Source organism: Salmo salar, chromosome ssa09, assembly GCF_905237065.1.
Source record: "Salmo salar chromosome ssa09, Ssal_v3.1, whole genome shotgun sequence".
NCBI lineage: Eukaryota > Metazoa > Chordata > Actinopteri > Salmoniformes > Salmonidae > Salmo > Salmo salar.
This window is the reverse complement of record NC_059450.1, coordinates 144663952-144690152: the sequence shown is the minus strand read 5'-3', so window position 1 is coordinate 144690152 and position 26201 is coordinate 144663952. Positions and strand designations below refer to the sequence as shown.

Sequence of the window (26201 nt, the reverse complement as noted above, 5' to 3'; positions counted from 1 at the left end):
CCCTGGCTTGTGGCTAGCTCCCGTTTACTGCCCCTGGCTAGTTGCTAGCTCCCGTTTACTGGCCCTGGCTAGTGGCTAGCTCCCGTTTACTGCCCCTGGCTAGTGGCTAGCTCCCGTTTAGTGCCCCTGGCTAGTGGCTAGCTACCGTTTACTGGCCCTGGCTAGTGGCTAGCTCCCGTTTACTGCCCCTGGCTTGTGGCTAGCTCCCGTTTACTGCCCCTGGCTAGTGGCTAGCTCCCTTTTACTGGCCTGGACCATTAGTACAGGGAACATGGGCAGGTGAGAGAAGGTTATTAGATACCTAGTAATTTGAGAATTGCATGGAACCTTAGTCTGGAAAAAAAGAATACAATTGCGCTCATGCAAAGTAGATTAAGCACGATTGGTTGCAGAATTCAAGACCACAAAGATGAAGCTAGATTGTGTTTTCAGTACATGATGTCAGCAAGATCAAGGTTTCCTTGACGTATCAGGAATAGCTGTGTCCCAAAGACACCGGAGTAGTAGAGACTAGCAGTTAGCGTGGCTGAAAGCTCACTGTGTGATGTGATGTGCTGAGGTAGTGGTTCTGAGCTGGAGGAGTTGGAAGGAAGTCTCAGTGCCTTGGCTTGGCTGCCTCGCTCTGCTTGTACTTCATTATCTGCACTAGTCTTTGTGGGAGGATTGGACCCAGAGGAATTGCACTCTTTGTTTTTTCTTCTTAGAAGGAAAACTCAGAGAAAAGCAGTGTGAGAGAAAATAACCTGGCAAGATGAAGGCCAGAACGAGAAAATAGCCTGGCAAGATGAAGGCCAGAACGAGAAAATAGCCTGGCAAGATGAAGGCCAGAACGAGAAAATAGCCTGGCAAGATGAAGGCCAGAACGAGAAAATAGCCTGGCAAGATGAAGGCCAGAACGAGAAAATAGCCTGGCAAGATGAAGGCCAGAACGAGAAAATAGCCTGGCAAGATGAAGGCCAGAACGAGAAAATAGCCTGGCAAGATGAAGGCCAGAACGAGAAAATAGCCTGGCAAGATAAAGGCCAGAACGTAGTTAGTGTCTTGGGTATTTTCAGTCAGTGCAGTAAAATTGGAATGTGCAAGGTTTTAAGGTTTTCACATGGTTTCCCAGGTTTATTGAAGTTTTCCATTAGTTTGTGGATAATTTGCTCCGATCGTTTCTCAGAGAGAAAAGCTGTTATAAGGTGAGCTACTGGTTGAAAGCTTTAGTTCCCTGAGGCCTTGTTTAAGTTGGGTTCTGCACAAACCACAATGTTGTGATGTGAAGGGGCTCAGGGGCGAGAAATTGAAAAGCACTTTTAGGGAGTTTCCTCAGTTTCCTGATTTCCTTGGGCTGCACAAACATAAATCAGACATTGAGTTTTACGTCAGTTACAGTGCTGGACTAACGTTGTGTTCCAGTCAGAAGTGTAGTGTGAAAGGGACTCTGTCAGCACAGCTGGTACATGTGTGTATTTGGGTTTAGTTGATCCTCTCCTGTCTCTCTCTGTGTCTGACTGAGTGCCAGACCTCTGGTATTGTCACGGCTGTTCAAAGGATCGGACCAACGCGCAGAATGGTTGTAGTTCCACATGTTTATTTATTCCGTGAAACGTTTGCAACACACCAAAATACTTCTAACAACAAAACAACAAACCGTGACGCAGAGAAAATAACACTACTCAAAAATGAACAACCCACAAACACAAATGGAAAAACCCCCTACATAAATATGATCTCCAATTAGAGACAACGAGAACCGGCTGCCTCTAATTGGAAATCATCCCAACAACCCCAACATAGAAACCTAGAAAAACAACATAGAAACAGATAACAAGAAAACCACCCAAAAACACCCCCTGTCACACCCTGACCTACTCTACTATAGAAAATGGCATCTTACTAGGGTCAGGACGTGACAGGTATGCCTGCTTCTCTCTATGTCTGCCTTGGCCAGACTTGTGACTGTCACCCTCTATTCCCAACTGACCGCATCTCAGTACCCCATCTCAGTACCCCTCTCATCCCCTATGTTCCCCACTGACCCCATCTCTGTACCGCTCTCATCCCCTCTGTTCCCCACTGACCCCATCTCTGTACCACTCTCATCCCCTATGTTCCCCACTGACCCCATCTCTGTACCCCTCTCATCCCCTATGTTCCCCACTGACCCCATCTCAGTACCCCTCTCATCCCCTCTGTTCCCTACTGACCCCATCTCAGTACCCCTCTCATCCCCTCTGTTCCCCACTGACCCCATCTCTGTACCACACTCATCCCCTCTGTTCCCCACTGACCCCATCTCTGTACCACTCTCATCCCCTATGTTCCCCACTGACCCCATCTTAGTACCCCTCTCATCCCCTCTGTTCCCTACTGACCCCATCTCTGTACCCCTCTCATCCCCTCTGTTCGCCACTGACCCCATCTCTGTACCCCTCTCATCCCCTCTGTTCCCCACTGACCCCATCTCAGTACCCCTCTCATCCCCTCTGTTCCCCACTGACCCCATCTCTGTACCATCCTCATCCCCTATGTTCCCCACTGACCCCATCTCAGTGCCCACCTCATCCCCTCTGTTCCCCTCTCATCATCATTCTCATCCCTGCTACTCCCTCTTTTCCCGCTCCCCTCTCTCCCCATGACCTTTCCTCCTCCATTCCAGTTCTGTACCGTATTCCCCCTTTTCTCTTCATCACACCGTCCACATTGCTTTTCATTTTTGTCTCATGGGCTTGTCTGCGGACCACGAGATTGAGTGTGTGTGTGTGTGTGTGTGTGTGTGTGTGTGTGTGTGTGTGTGTGTGTGTGTGTGTGTGTGTGTGTGTGTGTGTGTGTGTGTGTGTGTGTGAGAGAGTTTGGATAAGTGCCACTTCATTGTGTCTGCCAAGCAAGCCTCTCCGAAAGCTGTCATTTAAGCTGACTGTAATCTCGCCTGACAGAATGGCATATTTTTGTTGGCACGATGGAAAGGCTTTCTTTAGGAGGTTCTGAAAGGATAAAGACATACTCACAGCAGAAACATTCACAATATAGGCTCTGCTTTACGGGAACAGCTTCCATCCACGAGGGTTTCCTTAAGATTCCAGTATTTCTGGGAAATCTAGATAATGATTATTTTGTATGTGACATTTTCCCCTTTTGTCTTTTAATCTTCCTAACAGTGATATACTGGGCTACATATCTCTGCTGCCTTTGTCTTAGTGATATAATTGACCTTCATTTTTATTTATTTTATTTTAATTCACCTTTATTTAACCAGGTACAGTGAGCGAAAAAAGTATTTGATCCCCTGCTGATTTTGTACGTTTGCCCACTGACAAAGAAATTATCAGTCTATCATTTTAAAGGTAGGTTTATTTGAACAGTGAGAGACAGAATAACAACAAAAAAATCCAGAAAAACGCACGTCAAAAATGTTATAAATTGATTTGCATTTTAATGAGGGAAATAAGTATTTGACCCCCTCTCAATCAGAAAGATTTCTGGCTCCCAGGTGTCTTTTATACAGGTAACGAGCTGAGATTAGGAGCACACTCTTAAAGGGAGTGCTGTATAAAAGACACCTGGGAGCCAGAAATCTTTCTGATTGAAAGGGGGTCAAATACTTATTTCCCTTATTAAAATGCAAATCAATTTATAACATTTTTGACATGCGTTTTTCTGGATTTTTTTGTTGTTATTCTGTCTCTCACTGTTCAAATAAACTTACCATTAAAATGATATACGGATCATTTCTTTGTCAGTGGGCAAACGTACAAAATCAGCAGGGGATCAAATACTTTTTTCCCTCACTGTAGTGGAGAAGGAACGGTGGGATTTGAAATGGTCAGTGATCGGTTTGTTAACTTGGCTTTCGAAGATTTTAGAAAGGCAGGGTAGGATGGATAATTTAAGAAAGAGAGGGTCCAGATTGTCTAGCCCAGCTGATTTGCAGGTATCCAGATTTTGCTGTTCTTTCAGAACATCAGCTGTGTGGATTTGGGTGAAGGAGAATTGGGGGGGGCTTGGGCAAGGGGGTGCTGAGAGGGTGCTGAGATGTTGGCCGGGTAGGGTTAGCCAGGTGGAAAGCATGGCCAGCCGTGGAAAAATGCTTATTGAAATGATCGATTATCGTAGATTTATCAGTGGTGACAATGTTTCCTTTCCTCAGTGCAGTGGGCAGCTGGGAGGAGGTGCTCTTATTCTCCATGGACTTTACAGTGTCCCAAAACCTTTTGAAATTAGTGCTACAGGATGCAAATTTCTGTTTGAAAAAGCTAGTTTAGCTTTCCTAACTGACTGTGTATATTGGTGATCCAGGTGAGGTCACCGCATATATCGGGGGTGGAACAAAAGTGCTAGCTAAATCATATTGAGTAGGGCTGGAGGCTCTACAGTGAAATAATTCAAAAATTACTAACCAAAACAGCAATAGACAAGGCATATTGACATTAGGGAGAGGCATGTGTAGCCGAGTGATCATAGGGTCCAGTGAGTAGCTAGGCGAGCTGGAGACACGGCGATTCAGACAGGTAGCAGGCCGGGGCTAGCAGATGGGCCTCAGGGGGACGTCGCAACGGGAAAGCCTGTTGAAACCCCCTCGGACGGTTACGTCAGCAGACCAGTCGTGATGGATCGGCGGGGCTCCGTGTCGGCAGCAAATGGGTCCAGGCTAGCTAGCTGCGATATTCCGGAGTAAATGTTCAGAGATTGCGGCAGGAATCCGGAGATGTGGTAGAGAAAAGCAGTCCGATATTCTGGGTTGATATCGCGCTGTGCAGACTGGCAGGAATTGACCGAGCTGAGGCTGGCTGATGTCCGAGTTAACGGTGATGACCGCTAGCAGAGGCTAACTGACCTCTAGCTAGTAGCTAGTTAGCTGGCTAGCTGCTGATGGGGGTTCCGGTTCTAAAGTATAAAAATAGCAGATCCGTACCACGTTGGGTGAGGCGGGTTGCAGGAGAGTATGTTCAGTCCGTAGATGGAAAATGAGAATACAAATATAAAAATATATACGAAGAAAAAAACGATATATACAAGGGACGGGACATGACAATCAAAACAGACATCCCACTGCTATGCCATCTTGGAATGTAAGTAATTGATTTGGTATTATTACTATATCACAAGTCAATGCTGCAGGACTTTCCATAGAGTGTGGAGTGCATTAACAAGGCGTGATAAGAGAGCCAGGTGTTTATAGTGTTAAACCATTAGGTGTTTGATTCAACACTGTTTTGTGAGTTGCTTCATCCGTGTCACCTGAGGTAATACTGGGACTCAGCTCTGGACAGGTGTATTACCTGAGGTAATACTGGGACTCAGCTCTGGACAGGTGTGTTACCTGAGGTAATACTGGGACTCAGCTCTGGACAGGTGTGTTACCTGAGGTAATACTGGGACTCAGCTCTGGACAGGTGTGTTACCTGAGGTAATACTGGGACTCAGCTCTGGACAGGTGTGTTACCTGAGGTAATACTGGGACTCAGCTCTGGACAGGTGTGTTACCTGAGGTAATACTGGGACTCAGCTCTGGACAGGTATATCACCTGAGGTAATACTGGGACTCAGCTCTGGACAGGTATATCACCTGAGGTAATACTGGGACTCAGCTCTGGACAGGTATATCACCTGAGGTAATACTGGGACTCAGCTCTGGACAGGTATATCACCTGAGGTAATACTGGGACTCAGCTCTGGACAGGTATATCACCTGAGGTAATACTGGGACTCAGCTCTGGACAGGTATATCACCTGAGGTAATACTGGGACTCAGCTCTGGACAGGTATATCACCTGAGGTAATACTGGGACTCAGCTCTGGACAGGTGTGTTACTTTTCTCTATCAAGAGCAGGCCAAACTCAAGTGGCCCCAGTTATGCTGTCCATCAGCGTGTGTGTGTGTGTGTGTGTGTGTGTGTGTGTGTGTGTGTGTGTGTGTGTGTGTGTGTGTGTGTGTGTGTGTGTGTGTGTGTGTGTCTGTGTCTGTGTGTCTGTGTGTCTGTGTCTGTGTGTCTGTGTCTGTGTGTGTGTGACGAGTGGGGCAGGCCAGAACAGAATGACTGTAGTAAACCACTAGTGACATGCCAGAACACAGAGTCCCTGCAGCACAGAGAAACCCATCTGAGATGAAACTTGATATTAACCCTCATTATAAGATTACACAGCACATGAATCCATTGAAACCTATAACCACAGTGAAGATGTTCAGTATGGAAGATCATTCAAGGGCTTTTGTGTCTGTGGAATTTCCTCGGTTGGGGTCTGGAGGCTATAAACATGGTGCGGTTGGATATCAAAAATTGTTACTTGATTTGTGAACACACACACACAATACACATCTCTGATGGTCTAGCTGGCGGTGTCCCTCAGGGTCCATGGTTAACGGCTGGGGGTCAGCCTCAGAGGAAGATGACCGTCACTACTCCAGCCACAGGTCCAGTGTGGGCAGCTCCTCTGACGGGTCCCTCTACACCCACTGTAGCTTCGCCCAGGCCCTGGTGGCAGCCGCTGACAAGGCAGGCTACCACCTGGAGGGTACCAGCCTGGCCAAGAGAGGTTGGTATATGAGTAGTGAAGCCCCTCCAGCCTGTTCTCTCTGGAACCTATACATGACCCAAAAGGAGATTGATCTACTTCCTGCCGTCTGCTGGCTGGTGTTTTCTCCACTCTACTGCTGTTTGGCGGAGAATCTGCATGGCTCTACAATATGTGGCTGAACAAAGGATACAAACCTTGATTCAACTCTAACCTTCCTCCAGCTTTGCACCCTGACTCCTACGAACTTGGGATAGAGGACAATTATCTGGGTGAACTCACTGGTGATTTCTTTGCAGGCTTCTAACACTGTCTGTACTTTCTCATTGTCAAAATAATGGTGTGATTTTGAGGATTTCTGACGTTTGACTGATTAAGTAACTGAACCTTCCATGGGATCGTGCGAGCTTCCTGCTTGGAAATCAACATTCTCTTCCCAGGCATGATCCTTAAGCCGCTTCTCTCCATGTTCCTCTCAGTCCCTCCACTAACCCAGTTGCCTCTCTGTCTTCTTCTCTCCCTCCTCCTCCAGGTAAAGGGCTGTCCCACCGGCCCCGGCCCAGCAGTCCCTTCTCTACAGATGGCAGCACGGTGGGCACACATAGCCTGGGCCACCAGAGGGCTGCCCGGCCCACCCGCAAGCCCCGGGGACAGGGCACGGCGCCCCACAGGAGAGACGCCAGTGCAGACGGTAAGAGAAGAAGCTGGGGTGGCACAGTGCTTGAACCAGAAGCTTCCCTGGACTTTGTCTCAGTGAAGAGTTACCTCTGACACAACTTACTCATTATCTATAACAGGGCTCTCCAACCCTGTTCCTGGAGAGCTACCGTCCTGTAGGTTTTCCCTCCAATCCTGTTCCTGGAGAGATACTCTTCTGTAGGTTTTCACTCCAATCCTGTTGCTGGAGAGATACCATCCTGTAGGTTTTCACTCTAATCCTGTTCCTGGAGAGATACCGTCCTGTAGGTTTTCACTCTAATCCTGTTCCTGGAGAGATACCGTCCTGTAGGTTTTCACTCTAATCCTGTTCCTGGAGAGATACCGTCCTGTAGGTTTTCACTCTAATCCTGTTCCTGGAGAGATACTCTTCTGTAGGTTTTCACTCTAATCCTGTTCCTGGAGAGATACCATCCTGTAGGTTTTCCCTCTAATCCTGTTCCTGGAGAGATACCGTCCTGTAGGTTTTCACTCTAATCCTGTTCCTGGAGAGATACCATCCTGTAGGTTTTCACTCTAATCCTGTTCCTGGAGAGATACTCTTCTGTAGGTTTTCACTCTAATCCTGTTCCTGGAGAGATACCATCCTGTAGGTTTTCACTCTAATCCTGTTCCTGGAGAGATACCATCCTGTAGGTTTTCACTCTAATCCTGTTCCTGGAGAGATACCGTCCTGTAGGTTTTCACTCTAATCCTGTTCCTGGAGAGATACCGTCCTGTAGGTTTTCACTCTAATCCTGTTCCTGGAGAGATACCGTCCTGTAGGTTTTCACTCTAATCCTGTTCCTGGAGAGATACCGTCCTGTAGGTTTTCACTCTAATCCTGTTCCTGGAGAGATACCGTCCTGTAGGTTTTCACTCTAATCCTGTTCCTGGAGAGATACCGTCCTGTAGGTTTTCACTCAAATCCTGTTCCTGGAGAGATACCGTCCTGTAGGTTTTCACTCTAATCCTGTTCCTGGAGAGATACCATCCTGTAGGTTTTCACTCTAATCCTGTTCCTGGAGAGATACCATCCTGTAGGTTTTCACTCAAATCCTGTTCCTGGAGAGATACCATCCTGTAGGTTTTCACTCTAATCCTGTTCCTGGAGAGATACCATCCTGTAGGTTTTCACTCTAATCCTGTTCCTGGAGAGATACCATCCTGTAGGTTTTCACTCAAATCCTGTTCCTGGAGAGATACCATCCTGTAGGTTTTCACTCTAATCCTGTACCTGGAGAGATACCCTCCTGTAGGTTTTCACTCCAATCCTGTTCCTGGAGAGATACCGTCCTGTAGGTTTTCCCTCCAATCCTGTTCCTGGAGAGATACCGTCCTGTAGGTTTTCACTCCAATCCTGTTCCTGGAGAGATACCGTCCTGTAGGTTTTCACTCCAATCCTGTTCCTGGAGAGATACCGTCCTGTAGGTTTTCACTCCAATCCTGTTGCTGGAGAGATACCGTCCTGTAGGTTTTCACTCCAATCCTGTTGCTGGAGAGATACCGTCCTGTAGGTTTTCACTCCAATCCTGTTCCTGGAGAGATACCGTCCTGTAGGTTTTCACTCCAATCCTGTTGCTGGAGAGATACCGTCCTGTAGGTTTTCACTCCAATCCTGTTGCTGGAGAGATACCGTCCTGTAGGTTTTCACTCCAATCCTGTTCCTGGAGAGATACCGTCCTGTAGGTTTTCACTCCAATCCTGTTGCTGGAGAGATACCGTCCTGTAGGTTTTCCCTCCAATCCTGTTCCTGGAGAGATACCATCCTGTAGGTTTTCACTCCAATCCTGTTCCTGGAGAGATACCATCCTGTAGGTTTTCACTCCAAACCTGTTCCTGGAGAGATACCGTCCTGTATGTTTTCACTCCAATCCTAATCTAGAGCACATGATTCTAATCATTAGCAGGTTGAAAATCTGAATCAGAATAGTTACTGTACAACTGGGGTTGGAGAAAAGCTACAGGAGGATAGCTCTCCTGTAACAGGGTTGGAGTAAAGCTACAGGAGGATAGCTCTCCAGTAACAGAGTTGGAGTAAAGCTACAGGAGGATAGCTCTCCAGTAACAGGGTTGGAGAAAAGCTACAGAAGGATAGCTCTCCAGTAACAGGGTTGAAGTAAAGCTACAGGAGGATAGCTCTCCAGTAACGGTGTTGGAGTAAAGCTACAGGAGGATAGCTCTCCAGTAACAGAGTTGGAGTAAAGCTACAGGAGGATAGCTCTCCAGTAACAGGGTTGGAGTAAAGCTACAGGAGGATAGCTCTCCAGTAACAGAGTTGGAGTAAAGCTACAGGAGGATAGCTCTCCAGTAACAGGGTTGGAGAAAAGCTACAGAAGGATAGCTCTCCAGTAACAGGGTTGAAGTAAAGCTACAGGAGGATAGCTCTCCAGTAACAGAGTTGGAGTAAAGCTACAGGAGGATAGCTCTCCAGTAACAGAGTTGGAGTAAAGCTACAGGAGGATAGCTCTCCAGTAACAGAGTTGGAGTAAAGCTACAGGAGGATAGCTCTCCAGTAACAGGGTTGGAGTAAAGCTACAGGAGGATAGCTCTCCAGTAACAGAGTTGGAGTAAAGCTACAGGAGGATAGCTCTCCAGTAACGGTGTTGGAGTAAAGCTACAGGAGGATAGCTCTCCAGTAACAGGGTTGGAGAAAAGCTACAGAAGGATAGCTCTCCAGTAACAGGGTTGAAGTAAAGCTACAGGAGGATAGCTCTCCAGTAACGGTGTTGGAGTAAAGCTACAGGAGGATAGCTCTCCAGTAACAGAGTTGGAGTAAAGCTACAGGAGGATAGCTCTCCAGTAACAGGGTTGGAGAAAAGCTACAGAAGGATAGCTCTCCAGTAACAGAGTTGGAGTAAAGCTACAGGAGGATAGCTCTCCAGTAACGGTGTTGGAGTAAAGCTACAGGAGGATAGCTCTCCAGTAACAGAGTTGGAGTAAAGCTACAGGAGGATAGCTCTCCAGTAACAGGGTTGGAGTAAAGCTACAGGAGGATAGCTCTCCAGTAACAGAGTTGGAGTAAAGCTACAGGAGGATAGCTCTCCAGTAACAGAGTTGGAGTAAAGCTACAGGAGGATAGCTCTCCAGTAACAGAGTTGGAGTAAAGCTACAGGAGGATAGCTCTCCAGTAACAGAGTTGGAGTAAAGCTACAGGAGGATAGCTCTCCAGTAACAGGGTTGGAGTAAAGCTACAGGAGGATAGCTCTCCAGTAACAGAGTTGGAGAGCCCTGATCTGTGAGGACTTGGACTGCATTACAATTACTGATTAATACTGATTGACTGATTACTGATATATCACCAGACTGTAACCATGTAGTTAACCACATCACCTCTCCCTCCCTCCCTCCCTCCCTCCCAGACCTACCTCCTCCCCCTGACCCCCCGCCCATCCAGGGACCAGGGTATATCCAGGGGGCCCGTAGTGTAGGCGGAATGGGCCCCCCAGCCGAGAGGCAGGCATCGTCCCTGGAGCGCCAGCCCATGTGTGGCGCCATGCCCCTGTCTGGGCTGGAGGAAATGAAGAGCTGCATGGACAGACAGACACGCACCTCTCTGGAGCGCCACCGCCAGGCCCAGGACAGACTAGCATCCATGGACCGAGGAGACGACCCACGTAGGGGACACAAAACAGGTACAGGACTGGAGGGTAGAAGCAAATCAGAATGCCAGCACATTGTCAGAAAGACTCAGACCTGATCCACACAGGTGTTCATTCTAATTTGCAGATGCCAATTTCTTGTATCCTGCACTTGTGGCAGTGTGTTGGATGTGAGCGAACATTACTTTAGAACAGTAGGATATAACTCATATTCCACACCACAGTATGGAGCCAGTAGACCTGTGGTTAGGTCAGCAGCCATTGCTGTACAGAGAGAGATCCAGAGCCCTAAACTGTGTGACAGCAGGGTCCTGATGGCTGCGGTGCCTTGGCAGACCAGAGCCTTTACTAAACCCTGGTGTTCAATCTCCTGCTGAGAGGAGACTGGGCTCCCATGAACAGATTGCACTGTCTGCCACTTGTACTTGTCTACCAGACCCCCCCCCCACACACACACACACACACAGCCTGTAGTTGTCGGCAATGGTGCCCGGCTCCAGCCCAGTCCAGGCAGGAGGCCCCAGCCACACAGATGCATTCTAATTCCCCAGCTTTCCCCTCTCAGACAAACAGTGGCTACTCCACCACTCCACCCATCTGTCTGTATGTGAAGTCATTAGACCTCACCATGCTGTGTTCCTATCCTGTCTGTGTGTGGAGTCATTAGACCTCACCATGCTGTGTTCCTGTCCTGTCTGTGTGTGGAGTCATTAGACCTCACCATGCTGTGTTCCTGTCCTGTCTGTGTGTGGGGTCATTAGACCTCACCATGCTGTGTTCCTGTCCTGTCTGTGTGTGGAGTCATTAGACCTCACCATGCTGTGTTCCTATCCTGTCTGTGTGTGGGGTCATTAGACCTCACCATGCTGTGTTCCTATCCTGTCTGTGTGTGGGGTCATTAGACCTCACCATGCTGTGTTCCTATCCTGTCTGTGTGTGGAGTCATTAGACCTCACCATGCTGTGTTCCTATCCTGTCTGTGTGTGGAGTCATTAGACCTCACCATGCTGTGTTCCTATCCTGTCTGTGTGTGGAGTCATTAGACCTCACCATGCTGTGTTCCTATCCTGTCTGTGTGTGGAGTCATTAGACCTCACCATGCTGTGTTCCTATCCTGTTTGTGTGTGGAGTCATTAGACCTCACCATGCTGTGTTCCTATCCTGTTTGTGTGTGGAGTCATTAGACCTCACCATGCTGTGTTCCGGACCTTCTGACACAGCAGATGTCAGAAGGTCCTCCAAGTTGACTGATACACAGCAGAGTTCAGAAGATCCTCCATGTTGACTGATACACAACAGAGTTCAGAAGATCCTCCATGTTGACTTATACACAGCAGAGTTCAGAAGCTCCTCCAAGTTGACTGATACACAGCAGAGTTCAGAAGGTCCTCCATGTTGACTGATACACAACAGAGTTCAGAAGGTCCTCCATGTTGACTGATACACAGCAGAGTTCAGAAGGTCCTCCAAGTTGACTGATACACAACAGAGTTCAGAAGGTCCTCCATGTTGACTGATACACAACAGAGTTCAGAAGGTCCTCCATGTTGACTGATACACAGCAGAGTTCAGAAGGTCCTCCAAGTTGACTTATACACAGCAGAGTTCAGAAGGTCCTCCAAGTTGACTGATACACAGCAGAGTTCAGAAGGTCCTCCAAGTTGACTGATACACAGCAGAGTTCAGAAGGTCCTCCAAGTTGACTGATACACAACAGAGTTCAGAAGGTCCTCCATGTTGACTGATACACAGCAGAGTTCAGAAGGTCCTCCATGTTGACTGATACACAGCAGAGTTCAGAAGGTCCTCCAAGTTGACTGATACACAGCAGAGTTCAGAAGATCCTCCAAGTTGACTGATACACAGCAGAGTTCAGAAGATCCTCCAAGTTGACTGATACACAGCAGAGTTCAGAAGATCCTCCAAGTTGACTGATACACAGCAGAGTTCAGAAGGTCCTCCAAGTTGACTGATACACAGCAGAGTTCAGAAGATCCTCCAAGTTGACTGATACACAGCAGAGTTCAGAAGATCCTCCAAGTTGACTGATACACAGCAGAGTTCAGAAGGTCCTCCAAGTTGACTGGTACACAGCAGAGTTCAGAAGGCTCTCCAAGTTGACTGATACACATCAGAGTTCAGAAGGCCCTCCAAGTTGACTGATACACAGCAGAGTTCTGAGGGGACAAGTTAATCCCAGTTAGAGTTGTTATCAGAGCAGTGGGAGGATGTTTGATGAGATGTGATGCTATAGATCTATTGAACTCTATATCTAGAGACCAAGTCAGAGCTACAATATACTGACCTGCAGCAGGGGGTGTCACAGCAGGTCAGAGCTACAATGTAATGACCTGCAGCAGGGGGTGTCAAGGCAGGACAGAGCTACAATATACTGACCTGCAGCAGGGGTGTCACAGCAGGTCAACACTACATTATACTGACCTGAAGCAGGGGGTGTCACAGCAGGTCAGAGCTACAATATACTGACCGACAGCAGGGGGTGTCACAGCAGGTCAGAGCTACAATATACTGACCCGCAGCAGGGGGTGTCACAGCAAGACAGAGCTACAATATACTGACCCGCAGCAGGGGGTGTCACAACAGGACAGAGCTACAATATACTGACCTGCAGCAGGGGGTGTCCCAGCAGGTCAACGCTACAATATACTGACCTGCAGCAGGGGGTGTCACAGCAGGTCAGAGCTACAATATACTGACCGACAGCAAGGGGTGTCACAGCAGGACAGAGCTACAATATACTGACCCGCAGCAGGGGGTGTCACAACAGGACAGCGCTACAATATACTGACCTGCAGCAGGGGGTGTCACAGCAGGTCAACACTACAATATACTGACCTGTAGCAGGGGGTTTCAAGGCAGGACAGAGCTACAATATACTGACCTGTAGCAGGGGTGTCACAGCAGGTCAACACTGCAATATACTGACCTGTAGCAGGGGGTGTCACAGCAGGACAGAGCTACAATATACTGACCCGCAGCAGGGGGTGTCACAACAGGACAGAGCTACAATATACTGACCTGTAGTAGGGGGTTTCAAGGCAGGACAGAGCTACAATATACTGACCTGCAGCAGGGAGTGTCACAGCAGGTCAACACTGCGATATACTGACCTGTAGCAGGGGGTGTCACAGCAGGACAGAGCTACAATATACTGACCTGCAGCAGGGGTGTCACAGCAGGTCAGAGCTACAATATACTGACCTGTAGTAGGGGTGTCACAGCAGACAGTAACCCCTCTGTAGTTGCCTTTCTCCCCTTCAAAAGGGTGTTAGCTGAGGGACTCATGTGTGAGCCCACACTGCCTGCTGGCACCAACACACTGCAGATGTCATTAGAAGGGAGGTCTGCCAACAGGCTCTCTGTCTCACTATAGCACCTTCTGCAACCACCACCACCCCGCCTATCCACCTGCGCCTGCCCAAACACATACCTAGCCCCCCATAATGAATCTACAAACCACCATGTTGTAAAACGCTCGATCCTTTTGTTGCTCCTCCCCATGTCATTTCGGTGAATGAGAATGTATTCACCTTGCCCCAAGCCTCACAGGAGTCCTTTTTCTTCTTGCAATGCATGTATTGTAAGAATGTGTTCTTAATTGACCTGCCTGGTAAAATAAAGGTTAAATTAACATAAAAAACGGTCAACTTCCCGACTACAATCAGGGTTAGGAGTGACAATATGAATTGTTTCCCTTTGTGTGTTTGTCTAGAAGCGGGGTGCCTGCCCCCCTACAGTAAACCCTCATTCCCCTCCCCCGGGGGCGACATCTCCTCTGGGACAGCCTCCTCCAAGGGCTCCACGGGGCCACGCAAGGGAGAGGGGCCTCGAGGGCCACACCAACGGGCTGCCACAGACCACAGTGACTTCCTGGGGACCAACGGACCTGGACATTACGCGGGCGAGTTATGTACGTATCACAACATTCTTGTTTACTAAATTATTGCAAGAAGGCGTTGTGATACTAAAGATATTGCTTTGTCCTGACATTGCTGTTCTCTCTGTCTCTCTCACAGAGTGACCTGCCTGCAGTAGGATCTGAACTGAACTGGAGAAAGCCTCGTCGTCCTCATCAGAATGAAGCCTCACCCGACTGGTGCAATGAACTTTGTCCTTTGTGTATTATCAGAGGAGAGGAGCAGGAAGATGACGATGATGATAACAGAACTGTAAATGTGATGTATAAACACAGACATACATACTGTACATCCCACTATGTTGTTGTCCTCAACAAAATTATTTCTCACCTTAATTTTTTTTCAGTCAGAAAATAGCAAGTAAACAAAACAGTTAAAAACGTCTATATGAGAAAACTAATTTTCAAAATAACCTTCCTTGGGGAAAAAATGGAATCTTGTTTCCTGTAAATAGATTCTTTACGTTGTTGTTGCGTTGCTATGCAAGCCTACTTCAGTTTTAGCATCCTCTTTCCATACTGTTGGTTATATCTAGTCATTTGTATTATATTTGAATTGATTGGTTGTTGTGCCATAAAATAATTGTTTTATAATCCATCATTTGTTAATAGCTTTCATTGATTAATTATTATAATTATTATTAATTATTGTTTTTTTGCACTGCGATTTTTGGTGATAAGCACAAAAGCATAGCTCCTGCTGACAGGAAGAACCGGACGAACATTTGAAGAGGAGTTTCTGTAGAGAGATGAGAAAATATATACTAATGTACAGAGAGATATTAAAGAGTGAAGGGTTGCTTATGGACAGCAACTAAATGGATGCCCATTCCCAAGTTAGGACTAAACAGAAAGAAGATGGGTTTGTTAGTGTCTTTGAGGTAGGGGGCCAGAGAAGAGGCAGAGAGGGGGGGCTTGTTCAATGTGCACAGAGGCTATGAGCAAGATGATGACTTGTCTCTCCTCTAACTATGAGTTGATTATTGGATTAGCTTCGATCCTACATAAACTGATTCTATTGTAAACCGTATAGTCCTACAAATGGGCTGATATAGACTTGTTAGAGCTGGCAGTTGTGAGGCTGTCCAGGCATTGTCTTGTTTTCAGAACATAACACAGCCACAATGGACGTCTAGCTGGGCCCTCATCTTCATTCCAGCGTTTCAACACAATTTATTTGATTCTATCTTCATCTCATCTTCTTTGATTCTATTTTCATTGAATTCTAGAGTTTTTGTTTTCATCCGAAGATCATTTGTATAATCCGTCTAGCAAAATGGAGTTACAGTAGATTACACAAAGTGAACATCTGCACGTGTTCACTTTGTTCAACCAGCTGTACACCACTATAATCTAGTCACTGAAGCCACAGCACCTAAAATACACTATGAAGAGCCTCAAAGCCATGGTTCAGAAGGTCTAATCTATAATCTAACACTGACAAAGGACTTCCTTTTGATCATCCCTTCCTTTTGATCAACTCTGGAATGGGTTGAACCCAGCTGTAGTAAGAACTAACATTGATGCTAAAGGATTTCTCTATTGCCAGGAAAGAAGGTTTAGGATAGTTCCTTTTTTTTTGCCCAAAAGTCCAAAGTTTATTTTGTCATCCATTTTAAATGATGTTTTACTTAATTTAGAGCACTTAATGTACTCCACATCCATAGCATCCCATGGAAAACAACACAGTTCCCTGTTTTGTATCTGTTTCAGTCGGAGCACTGCAGTCCCTGCCCTGAAGTATGGTACTGTGTTCTGATTAGCATAAAATAGAGCACTAACTAGACTCCCTATTGGGACTCAAATTCCCAGAATGCATCAGATAGTGGAGAGGAAGGCAGGTAGAGTACAGTCAGAATGGAGAAGAGCCACCTGCAGTAGCAGATCCCACTGCCTCTGTCTCTACAGCATAGAGCACTACTTTCTATCTGCCTAACAGTCACAACACATTTTCCTTCTGCCGGCCGCATGGAACTATTCAGCCTCAGATGTTCAATTTGTATCTTTTCAAACAATGTTCTTATAATTTTTTTAAAGCCTGTTTCTTTGTATGCCTTTTATGGACTCAAAAATAGTGCTTAATAATGTTCTCAAAATCAACGTTCACAATTTTACTGGATCAATTACTATTTCTTTTGTGTCTTCTTTAGTACTGCTTAATGTTGATACAAGGAGAGTTGGAAAGGAAACGGAAGGCTTTGTCAGATATGCTGTTGTACTGTCACGTTTATGTCACTGTCATATCATCAACCTAGTGGCCAGTGTTCTGGAAATGAGGTGCAAGGAGTATCTCAGGTTATTTTACATTCTGGCGGTGTTCATGTATGTGTGTATATATGTGTATATATTCATATGCATCTCCACTCGGTTATTTCATTCCAGTTTCATTGCTGAAAGATTTCCCCTTTTATGTCCGATGCTGTCCTGTTTCATTTCTTTTCGCCAGTGGTTTTAATTCCAAGTTTAAAGTGCTGGTCCATCCACCTTAAGGCAAGATGTCAGTAACAGAACATACCAAATTAATATCGATATTTCTAATGTCTAATGCGTTTTTGTGTCTTTTTAATACTCATGGTTTTCCTTTAAATCACTGTGTTGTTGTTTTGTATTTATTAAAATGATAATAAAAAGGTATATTGTGAAATATGCATAAAGATTTGTGTAATATAAAAACATTATTTTTTTTCTGTCGGAGAAGGCCGGGTTTGGGCAGCTCCAGTCCTCAGGGGCGGGGTGCTGTCACACTTTGTCCCCATCCCTAGCAAACACAGCTGATGAAAATAATTGCATTCAAAACTGAAGGTCATGATTGGTTGGTCATTGGAGTCAGGGTTGTTAGTGGGGGCTGAGGCAAAAGTGTGACACCAATCAGGCCCCCTGAGGACTGGAGTTGCCCATCCCTGAGCTAGGCCAAAAGGACTTGATGCTCTCTCCAGGTGCAATGCTGAGTCATTACTTGTCAGAGATACCCGAGTCACTCGGTCCTGCATGTTAATAACTACTCTGCTTCCTCTCATCTCAAAACAAAAGAAACTAAAACCTTTTCCAAACACAAAGAGCGATATGTTCCTCATTTGCTTGATACGGCAATAGATACAAACATTCTTTTTTGGGAGGTTGAGAAGTACTTTCCCTTTCTTTTGTTACTTTTCTCAGTATTGTTGGATCTGTGTGTTGCCTTTTTGCAAAAAAAAGAGGATTAAAGAAAGGCAAAAATAGGAAGTTGTCTTTCTTTACAGTGCGGGGCAAGGTGATACCCTCTCTCCAATGCAATTTATACATTCGCATATCTTTCCTGTAAACAACCTTCTGTATTCACTTGCATGTCCTTGTCCATGAACAAGAAAACTTTTACAAGTCCCATCCCCATGTCCTGTAAGATAAATCAAAGTTATTTTCTTTCCTTGTACCTGGATCACTACCAACAAATAAAATATTAAAACAAATGTGAACCCTTGCCTTTCACTCTGTTGATTGACAAGGTGTTATACACAATATCAGTATCGTTCAAATTCAGCTGGAAAGTTCCTGTACCATATTTACGTTGTTTGTCATCTTGAGTATGGCTTTCTGGACATATTTTGTTCCAAGAGAAAGAGAAAAACTCTGAAGTCTCTAAAAAGAATAGTGTCGGTATTGGTGTTTTCCTTCCGTGATGTTTGTGTGTGTGTGTGTGTGTGTGTGTGTGTGTGTGTGTGTGTGTGTGTGTGTGTGTGTGTGTGTGATGTATGTGTTTGCGAGAGGGTGCCTGACTCAGCTGTGCTTTTCTATGTCAAAGCAATCAACATTCTGTTCATCTTGGAGGGCCAACATCAAACGGAACACCAAATCCATCAAATCATTGAGACAGTCACACTCGCTTTGATTAACACTTAACTTAAAAAAAAAAAACGTAGATAGAACTGTGGCTCAGATACTGACTTTTATCTTTTTCCTTTTTGAACACCGAGATGTGACCAAATAGAGTCAGCAAAGGTGGCAGAATGAGGCATTGATAACCGCTTGGAGGGAAAACTCGTCCAAACAAAAGTCCATTATAGCAACTTAGTTTGCTGTTACTGCATTAAGCTAATGTCTCATCTAAATGTTAGGTTACACTGTCCCATCATTTGGTCTGTTCTGTTCATGTGTTCTTACAGGCTGCTTTGTGTGATGTTCTCCTTAGTATAGACGGACCTCCGTCTAATTTGTAATGTGAAAGCCAGCTAGTCTGATGGCATTAAGGAATGATGACTCATGTAATTAAAAACCAATAAAAAGCTGTTATAGTTCGTTAAATAATTTCATTATCCCATTCCCTCTCTCCGCTCCACCTAAATGACAGCAATTATTCATGTTAATATTTTTCAGCTCTTTCTACATTTCTCTCTGTCTCTCTCACTCTTGTTTTCTCCCCCCCCCCCTCATTCGTTCTCCTCCTTTCTGACTCTCTTCCTCTCTGTTCTGAATTCTCTATGTCTGGAACTTTAAAACAGGCAAGTATATGGGTACCTCAACCCTATAAGGGGTCTTTCCAGCCAACAGCTTGAGGAATAGGCAAGTATGTGTTTGTAAGAGAAAGTAAGTTAAGAAAAAGTTACATTTGCCAGTCCCTAAAACTCCATAAATCACTGCTCACCCTCTCAATTCTCTCATTCTCCCTCTCAATTAAATTTAAGGGATTTATTGGCATGGGAAACATTTGTTTACATTGCCAAAGCAAGTGAAATAAACAATAAACAAAAGGAAAAATACAAGATAAACTTTAGTAAACATTACACTCACAAAAGTTTTAAAATTATATAGACATTTCAAATGTTATATTCTCTCTCTCTCTGTCTCTGTCTCTTTCGCTCTCTCTGATTCTCTCTCAATTCAATTTAAGGGCTTTATTGGCATGGGAATCATATGTTAACATTGCCAAAGCAAGTGAAGTAGAAATTAAACAATAATGAAATAAACAACAAAAGAATTACACTTACAGAAGTTCCAAAAGAATAAAGACATTTCAAATGTCATATTATGTCTATATACAGTGTTGTAATGATGTGCAAATAGTTAAAGTACAAAAGGGAAAATAAATATTTACAATGGCGATTTTGTTCTTCACTGGTTAACCTTTTCTTGTGGCAACAGGTCACACATCTTGCTGCTGTGATGGCACACTGGTATTTCACCCAGTAGATATGGGAGTTTATCAAAATTGGGTTTGTTTTGGAATTCTTTGTGGATCTGTGTAATCTGAGGGAAATATGTGTCCCTAATATGGTCATATATTTGGCAGGCGGTTAGGAAGTGCAACTCAGTTTCCACCTCATTTTGTGGGTAGTGTGCACATAGCCTGACTTCTCTTGAGAGCCAGGTCTGCCTATGGCGGCCTTTCTCAATAGCAAGGCTATGCTCACTGAGTCTGTACATAGTCAAAGCTTTCCTTAAGTTTGGGTCAGTCACAGTGGTCAGGTATTCTGCCACTGTGTACTCTCTGATTAAGGCCAAATAGCATTCTAGTTTGCTCAGTTTTTTTGTAAATTCTTTCCAATGTGTCCAATGTGTCAAGTAATTATCTTTTTTTTTCATGATTTTGTTGGGTCTAATTGTGCTGCTGTAGGCCCTCCTTGGTTGGGGACAGAAGCACCAGATCATCAGTAGACATTTTACTTCAGATTGTAGTAGGATGAGACCAGGTGCTGCAGACTGTTCAAGTGCCATCGCCAATTCGTTGATACAGATACAAGTCAGAAGTGTACATGAACTTAGGTTGGAGTCATTAAAACTTGTTTTTCAACCACTCCACAAATTCCTTGTTAACAAACTATAGTTTTGGCAAGTCGGTTAGGACTTCTGCTTTGTGCATGACACAAGTAATTTTTCCAACAATTGTTTACAGACAGATTGTTTCACTTATAATTCACTGTATCACAATTCCAGTGGGTCAGAAGTTTACATACACTAAGTTGACTGTGCCTTTAAACAGCTTGGAATATTACAGAAAATGATGTCATGGCTTTAGAAGCTTCTGTTAGGCTAATTGACATAATTTGAGTCAATTGGAGGTGTACCTGTGGATGTATTTCAAAGCTTACCTTCAAACTCAGTGCCTCTTTGCTTGAGATAATGAGAATATCTAAAGAAATCAGCCAAGACCTCATGAAAAAATTGTAGACCTCCACAAGTCTGGTTCATCCTTGGGAGCAATTTCCAAATGCCTGAAGGTACCACATTCATCTGGACAAACAATAGTACGCAAGTATAAACACCATGGGACCACGCAGCCGTCATACCTCTCAGGAAGGAGACGCGTTCTGTCTCCTAGAGATGAACGTACTTTGGTTTGAAAAGTGCAAATCAATCCCAGAATACTTTGTGAAGGTGCTGGAGGAAACAGGTACAAAAGTATTTATATCCACAGTAAAACGAGTCCTATATCGACATAACCAGAAATGCCGCTCAGCAAGGAAGAAGCCACTGCTCCAAACCCGCCATAAAAAAGCCAGACTATGGTTTGCAACTGCACATGGGGACAAAGATCGTACTTTTTAGAGAAATGTCCTCTGGTCTGATGAAACAAAAATAGAACTGTTTGTCCATAATGACCATCGGTATGTTTCAAGGAAAAAGGGGGAGGCTTGTAATCCGAAGAACACCATTCTAATCGTGAAGCACAGGGGTGGCAGCATCATGTTGTGTGTGTGCTTTGCTGCAGGAGGGACTGGTGCACTTCACAAAATAGATGGCATCATGAGGTAGGAAAATTATGTGGATATACTGAAGCAACAACTCAAGACATCAGTCAGGAAGTTAAAGCTTGATCGCAAATGGGTCTTCCAAATGAACAATGACCCCAAGCATACATCCAAAGTTGTGGCAAAATGGCTTAAGGACAACTTAGTCAAGACATTGGAGTGGCCATCATAAAGCCCTGACCTCAATTCTATAGAAAATGTGTGGGCAGAACTAAAAAAGCGTGTATGAGCAAGGAGGCATAAAAACCTGACTCAGTTACACCAGCTCTGTCAGGAGGAATGGGCCAAAATTCACCCAACTTATTGTTGGAAGCTTGTTGAAGGCTGCCCGAAAGGTTTGACCCAGGTTAAACAATTTAAAGGCAATGCTACCAAATAATAATTGAGTGTATGTAAACTTCTGACCCACTGGGAATGTGATGAAAGTAATAAAAGCTGAAAAAAGTCATTCTCTCTACTATAATCCTGTCATTTTACATTCTTATTATAAAGTGGTGATCCTAACTGACCTAAAACAGGGAATTTTTACTAGGATTAAATGTCAGGAATTGTGAAAAATTGAGTTTAAATGTATTTGGCTAAGGTGTATGTAAACTTCCGACTTCAGCTGCACCCCTGTTTCACCCCACGGCCCTGTGTAAAGAAATGTGTGGTTTTTTGCCAATTTTAACTGCACACTTGTTTGTGTACATGGATTTTATAATGTTGTATGTTTTTTCCCCCAACTCCACTTTCCATCAATTTGTATAGCAGACCCTCATGCCAAATTGAGTCAAAGGACAAAGCATGAGAAGACTTGGCCTTTGTTTTGGTTTGCTTGTTTACCTATTAGGGTGTGCAGGGTGAATACGTGGACTCTCTCTCTCTCTCTCTCTCTCTCTCTCTCTCTCTCTCTCTCTCTCTCTCTCTCTCTCGTCTCTCTCTCTCTCTGTCTCTCCTCTCTCTGTCTGTCACTCTCCTATCTCTCTCTCTCTCTCTCTCTCTCTCTCTCTCTCTCTCTCTCTCTCTCTCTCTCTCTCTCTCTCTCTCTCTCTCTCTCTCTCTGTCTGTCACTCTCTCTCTCTCTCTCTCTCTCTCTCTCTCTCTCTCTCTCTCTCTCTCTCTCTCTCTCTCTCTCTCTCTCTCTAACTCACTCACTCTTTCCTTCTCTCTGATCAATGTGAATGATTGAAGCAGAGAGGAGGAGGAGCGTGAGAGGGTATGAGACTGATCTCTCTCCCGTCTCAGGTCAGTGCATTTTCCAAAGCCCTTCCTTCCCTCCAGGTACATGATATAAGACCTGTTTCTTGGAAACGGTTGGAAAATATTTGCACTCATATTTATGACAAAGGTTCAGCAATCAATCAATCCTTCAGTGGTGGGGATGCAGGGACTGTTCACTATTTCACACCTCAGCTCCATCCTCAGCCCCAAGCAGCCCCGCCTCAGCCACAAACATCCCCAGCCTCAGCCCCAAACAGCCCCAGTCTCAGCCCCAAACAGCCCCACCCTCAGCCCCAAACAGCCCCGCCTCAGCCCCAAACAGCCCCAGTCTCAGCCCCAAACAGCCCCGCCTCAGCCCCAAACAGCCCCGCCTCAGCCCCAAACAGCCCCGCCTCAGCCCCAAACAGCCCCGCCTCAGCCCCAAACAGCCCCAGTCTCAGCTCCAAACAGTCCAGCCTCAGCCCCAAACAGCCCCAGTCTCAGCCCCAAACAGCCCCGCCTCAGCTCCAAACAGCCCCGCCTCAGCCCCAAACAGCCCCGCCTCAGCCCCAAACAGCCCCGCCTCAGCCCCAAACAGCCCAGCCTCAGCCCCAAACAGCCCCGCCTCAGCTCCAAACAGCCCCGCCTCAGCCCCAAACAGCCCCGCCTCAGCCCCAAACAGCCCCAAACAGCCCCAGTCTCAGCCCCAAACAGCCCCGTCTCAGCCCCGTCTCAGCCCCAGCCTCAGCCCCAAACAGCCCCAGTCTCAGCTCCAAACAGCCCAGCCTCAGCCCCAAACAGCCCCAGCCTCAGCCCCAAACAGCCCCGCCTCAGCTCCAAACAGCCCCGCCTCAGCCCCAAACAGCCCCAGTCTCAGCTCCAAACAGCCCAGCCTCAACCCCAAACAGCCCCAGTCTCAGCCCCAAACAGCCCCGCCTCAGCCCCAAACAGCCCCGCCTCAGCCCCAAACAGCCCCAGTCTCAGCACCAAACAGCCCCGCCTCAGCCCCAAACAGCCCTAGCCTCAGCCTACAAACAGCCCCAGCCTCAGCCCCAAACAGCCCCAGTCTCAGCTCCAAACAGCCCCAGCCTCAGCCCCAAACAGCCCCAGTCTCAGCCCCAAACAGGCCCGCCTCAGCTCCAAACAGCCCCGCCTCAGCCCCAAACAGCCCTGCTTCAGCCCCAAACAGCCCAGCCTCAGCCCCAAACACCCCCAGCCTCAGCCCCAAACAGCCCCAAACTCAGCTCCAAACAGCCCCGCCTCAGCCCCAAACAGCCCCAGTCTCAGCCCCAAACAGGCCCGCCTCAGCTCCAAACAGCCCCGCCTCAGCCCCAAACAGCCCTGCTTCAGCCCCAAACAGCCCAGCCTCAGCCCCAAACAGCCCCGCCTCAGTCCCAAGCAGCCCCAGCCTCAGCCCCAAACAGCCCCGCCTCAGCCCCAAACAGCCCAGCCTCAGGCCCAAACAGCCCCAGTCTCAGCCCCAAACAGCCCCGCCTCAGCCCCAAACAGCCCCAGTCTCAGCCCCAAACAGCCCCGCCTCAGTCCCAAACAGCTTCAACTCCAAACAGCCTCAGCCCCAAACAGCCCCAGCCCAAAACAGCCCCAGCCTCAGCCCCAAACAGCCCCAGCCTCAGTCCCCAAACAGCCCCAGTCTCAGCCCCAAACAGCCCCGCCTCAGTCCCAAACAGCCTCAACTCCAAACAGCCCCAGCCTCAGCCCAAAACAGCCCCAGCCTCAGCCCCAAACAGCCCCAGCCTCAGCCCCAGCCCGGGGGAGAGTAATGACTGCCCCATTCTTTGCCAAGTAAGCATCTTTCTCCTCTTTCCCCATCCTATCCCTGGATGTTTTTCTATGTTCCCTTTTCCCCTCATTTTTCACCTGTCACTTGAGTGCTGTGTTTTTCTTCTGTGTCTTGCCTCTCCACACCCTAAAAAGCCTCTACACCTCCATGTGTCTGTAGTAATTGCCACATGTGAGACTAGAGACAAGTGGGGAGAGACACACAGCAACTATCAGAGCAGAGGGAAATAAGCTGTGCTCAGCAGATACTCGTCAATACTGCAGTGAGATATGAGCAGCGATGAGGGTGTGTGTGTGTGTGTGTGTGTGTGTGTGTGTGTGTGTGTGTGTGTGTGTGTGTGTGTGTGTGTGTGTGTGTGTGTGTGTGTGTGTGTGTGTGTGCGCAGGAGGAAGGGAGCTGCTGGGGTGTGTTAATTGAAGGAAGCATCCTTTGCTGGTGCTGCTGGGTTTTTCCTCTTGCCTTTGTCTCTGGACTGGTGCCATTAGTGGAGAGGGCAGCAGTACCAATGATACACCATTCATCACACATGTCAAACAGCACAGCCAGCTGTCGGGGACAACCAGGGAACATTAGCATTTCGGGACCGTTTCTCTCTATTTCTCTCTCCCACTCTCCCTCTCCCTCTCCCTCTGTCTCTCTCTCTCTCTCTCTCTCCCCTGCTCCATGTCTCCCTCACTCTTTTTCCTCTCTCTCTCCCTATCTCTCTCTCCCTCTCTATCGCTATATCTCATGCAATGTTTGTGTTAGAATATCATTTTAGTGACCATGGCATAGAACATACAGTCAGCTCCAAACATATATGGGACAGTGACACATTTTTTGTTTTTTGGGCTGGAAAGTACAGCGCTTTGGAGACATGCTAACCTCTCACCATTACAATAACAGGGGAGGTTAGTATTTTATATCATACCCCCAGACATGCTAACCTCTCACCATTACAATAACAGGGGAGTATAGTATTTTATATCATACCCCCAGACATGCTAACCTCTCACCATTACAATAACAGGGGAGTATAGTATTTTATATCATACCCCCAAGACATGCTAACCTCTCACCATTACATAACAGGGGAGTATAGTATTTTATATCATACCCCCAAGACATGCTAACCTCTCACCATTACAATAACAGGGGAGTATAGTATTTTATATCATACCCCCAGACATGCTAACCTCTCACCATTACATAACAGGGGAGGATAGCATTTTATATCATACCCCCAAGACATGCTAACCTCTCACCATTACAATAACAGGGGAGGATAGTATTTTATATCATACCCCCAGACATGCTAACCTCTCACCATTACAATAACAGGGGAGTATAGTATTTTATATCATACCCCCAGACATCCTAACCTCTCACCATTACAATAACAGGGGAGGATAGTATTTTATATCATACCCCCAAGACATGCTAACCTCTCACCATGACAATAACAGGGGAGTATAGTATTTTATATCATACCCCCAAGACATGCTAACCTCTCACCATTACAATAACAGGGGAGTATAGCATTTTATATCATACCCCCAGACATGCTAACCTCTCACCATTACATACCAGGGGAGGTTAGCATTTTATATCATACCCCCAAGACATGCTAACCTCTCACCATTACAATAACAGGGGAGGTTAGCATTTTATATCATACCCCCAAGACATGCTAACCTCTCACCATTACAATAACAGGGGAGGATAGTATTTTATATCATACCCCCAAGACATGCTAACCTCTCACCATTACATAACAGGGGACT

The 26201-nt window shown here is 46.3% G+C and overlaps 1 protein-coding gene across 13 annotated transcripts in view; it reads left to right on the top strand.

Annotated features, from left to right (window-relative positions):
- LOC106613191 (roundabout homolog 2) overlaps positions 1 to 18185 on the top strand; it is a 606521-nt gene extending 588336 nt beyond the window's left edge. For 6 of the 13 annotated variants that reach the window (XM_014215214.2, XM_014215219.2, XM_014215218.2 and 3 more), the window contains 4 exons: positions 7031 to 7189; positions 10557 to 10829; positions 14530 to 14727; positions 14834 to 18185. In XM_014215214.2, the coding sequence (XP_014070689.1) occupies positions 7031 to 7189; positions 10557 to 10829; positions 14530 to 14727; positions 14834 to 14835 (632 nt within the window). In that variant the 3' untranslated portion in view covers positions 14836 to 18185. Of the gene's footprint in view, positions 1 to 6333; positions 6520 to 7030; positions 7190 to 10556; positions 10830 to 14529; positions 14728 to 14833 lie in introns of all 13 variants that reach the window. The other 7 variants (XM_014215211.2, XM_014215208.2, XM_014215204.2 and 4 more) reach the window with 3 other exon arrangements.
- The last annotated feature ends 8016 nt before the right edge of the window (positions 18186 to 26201 follow it).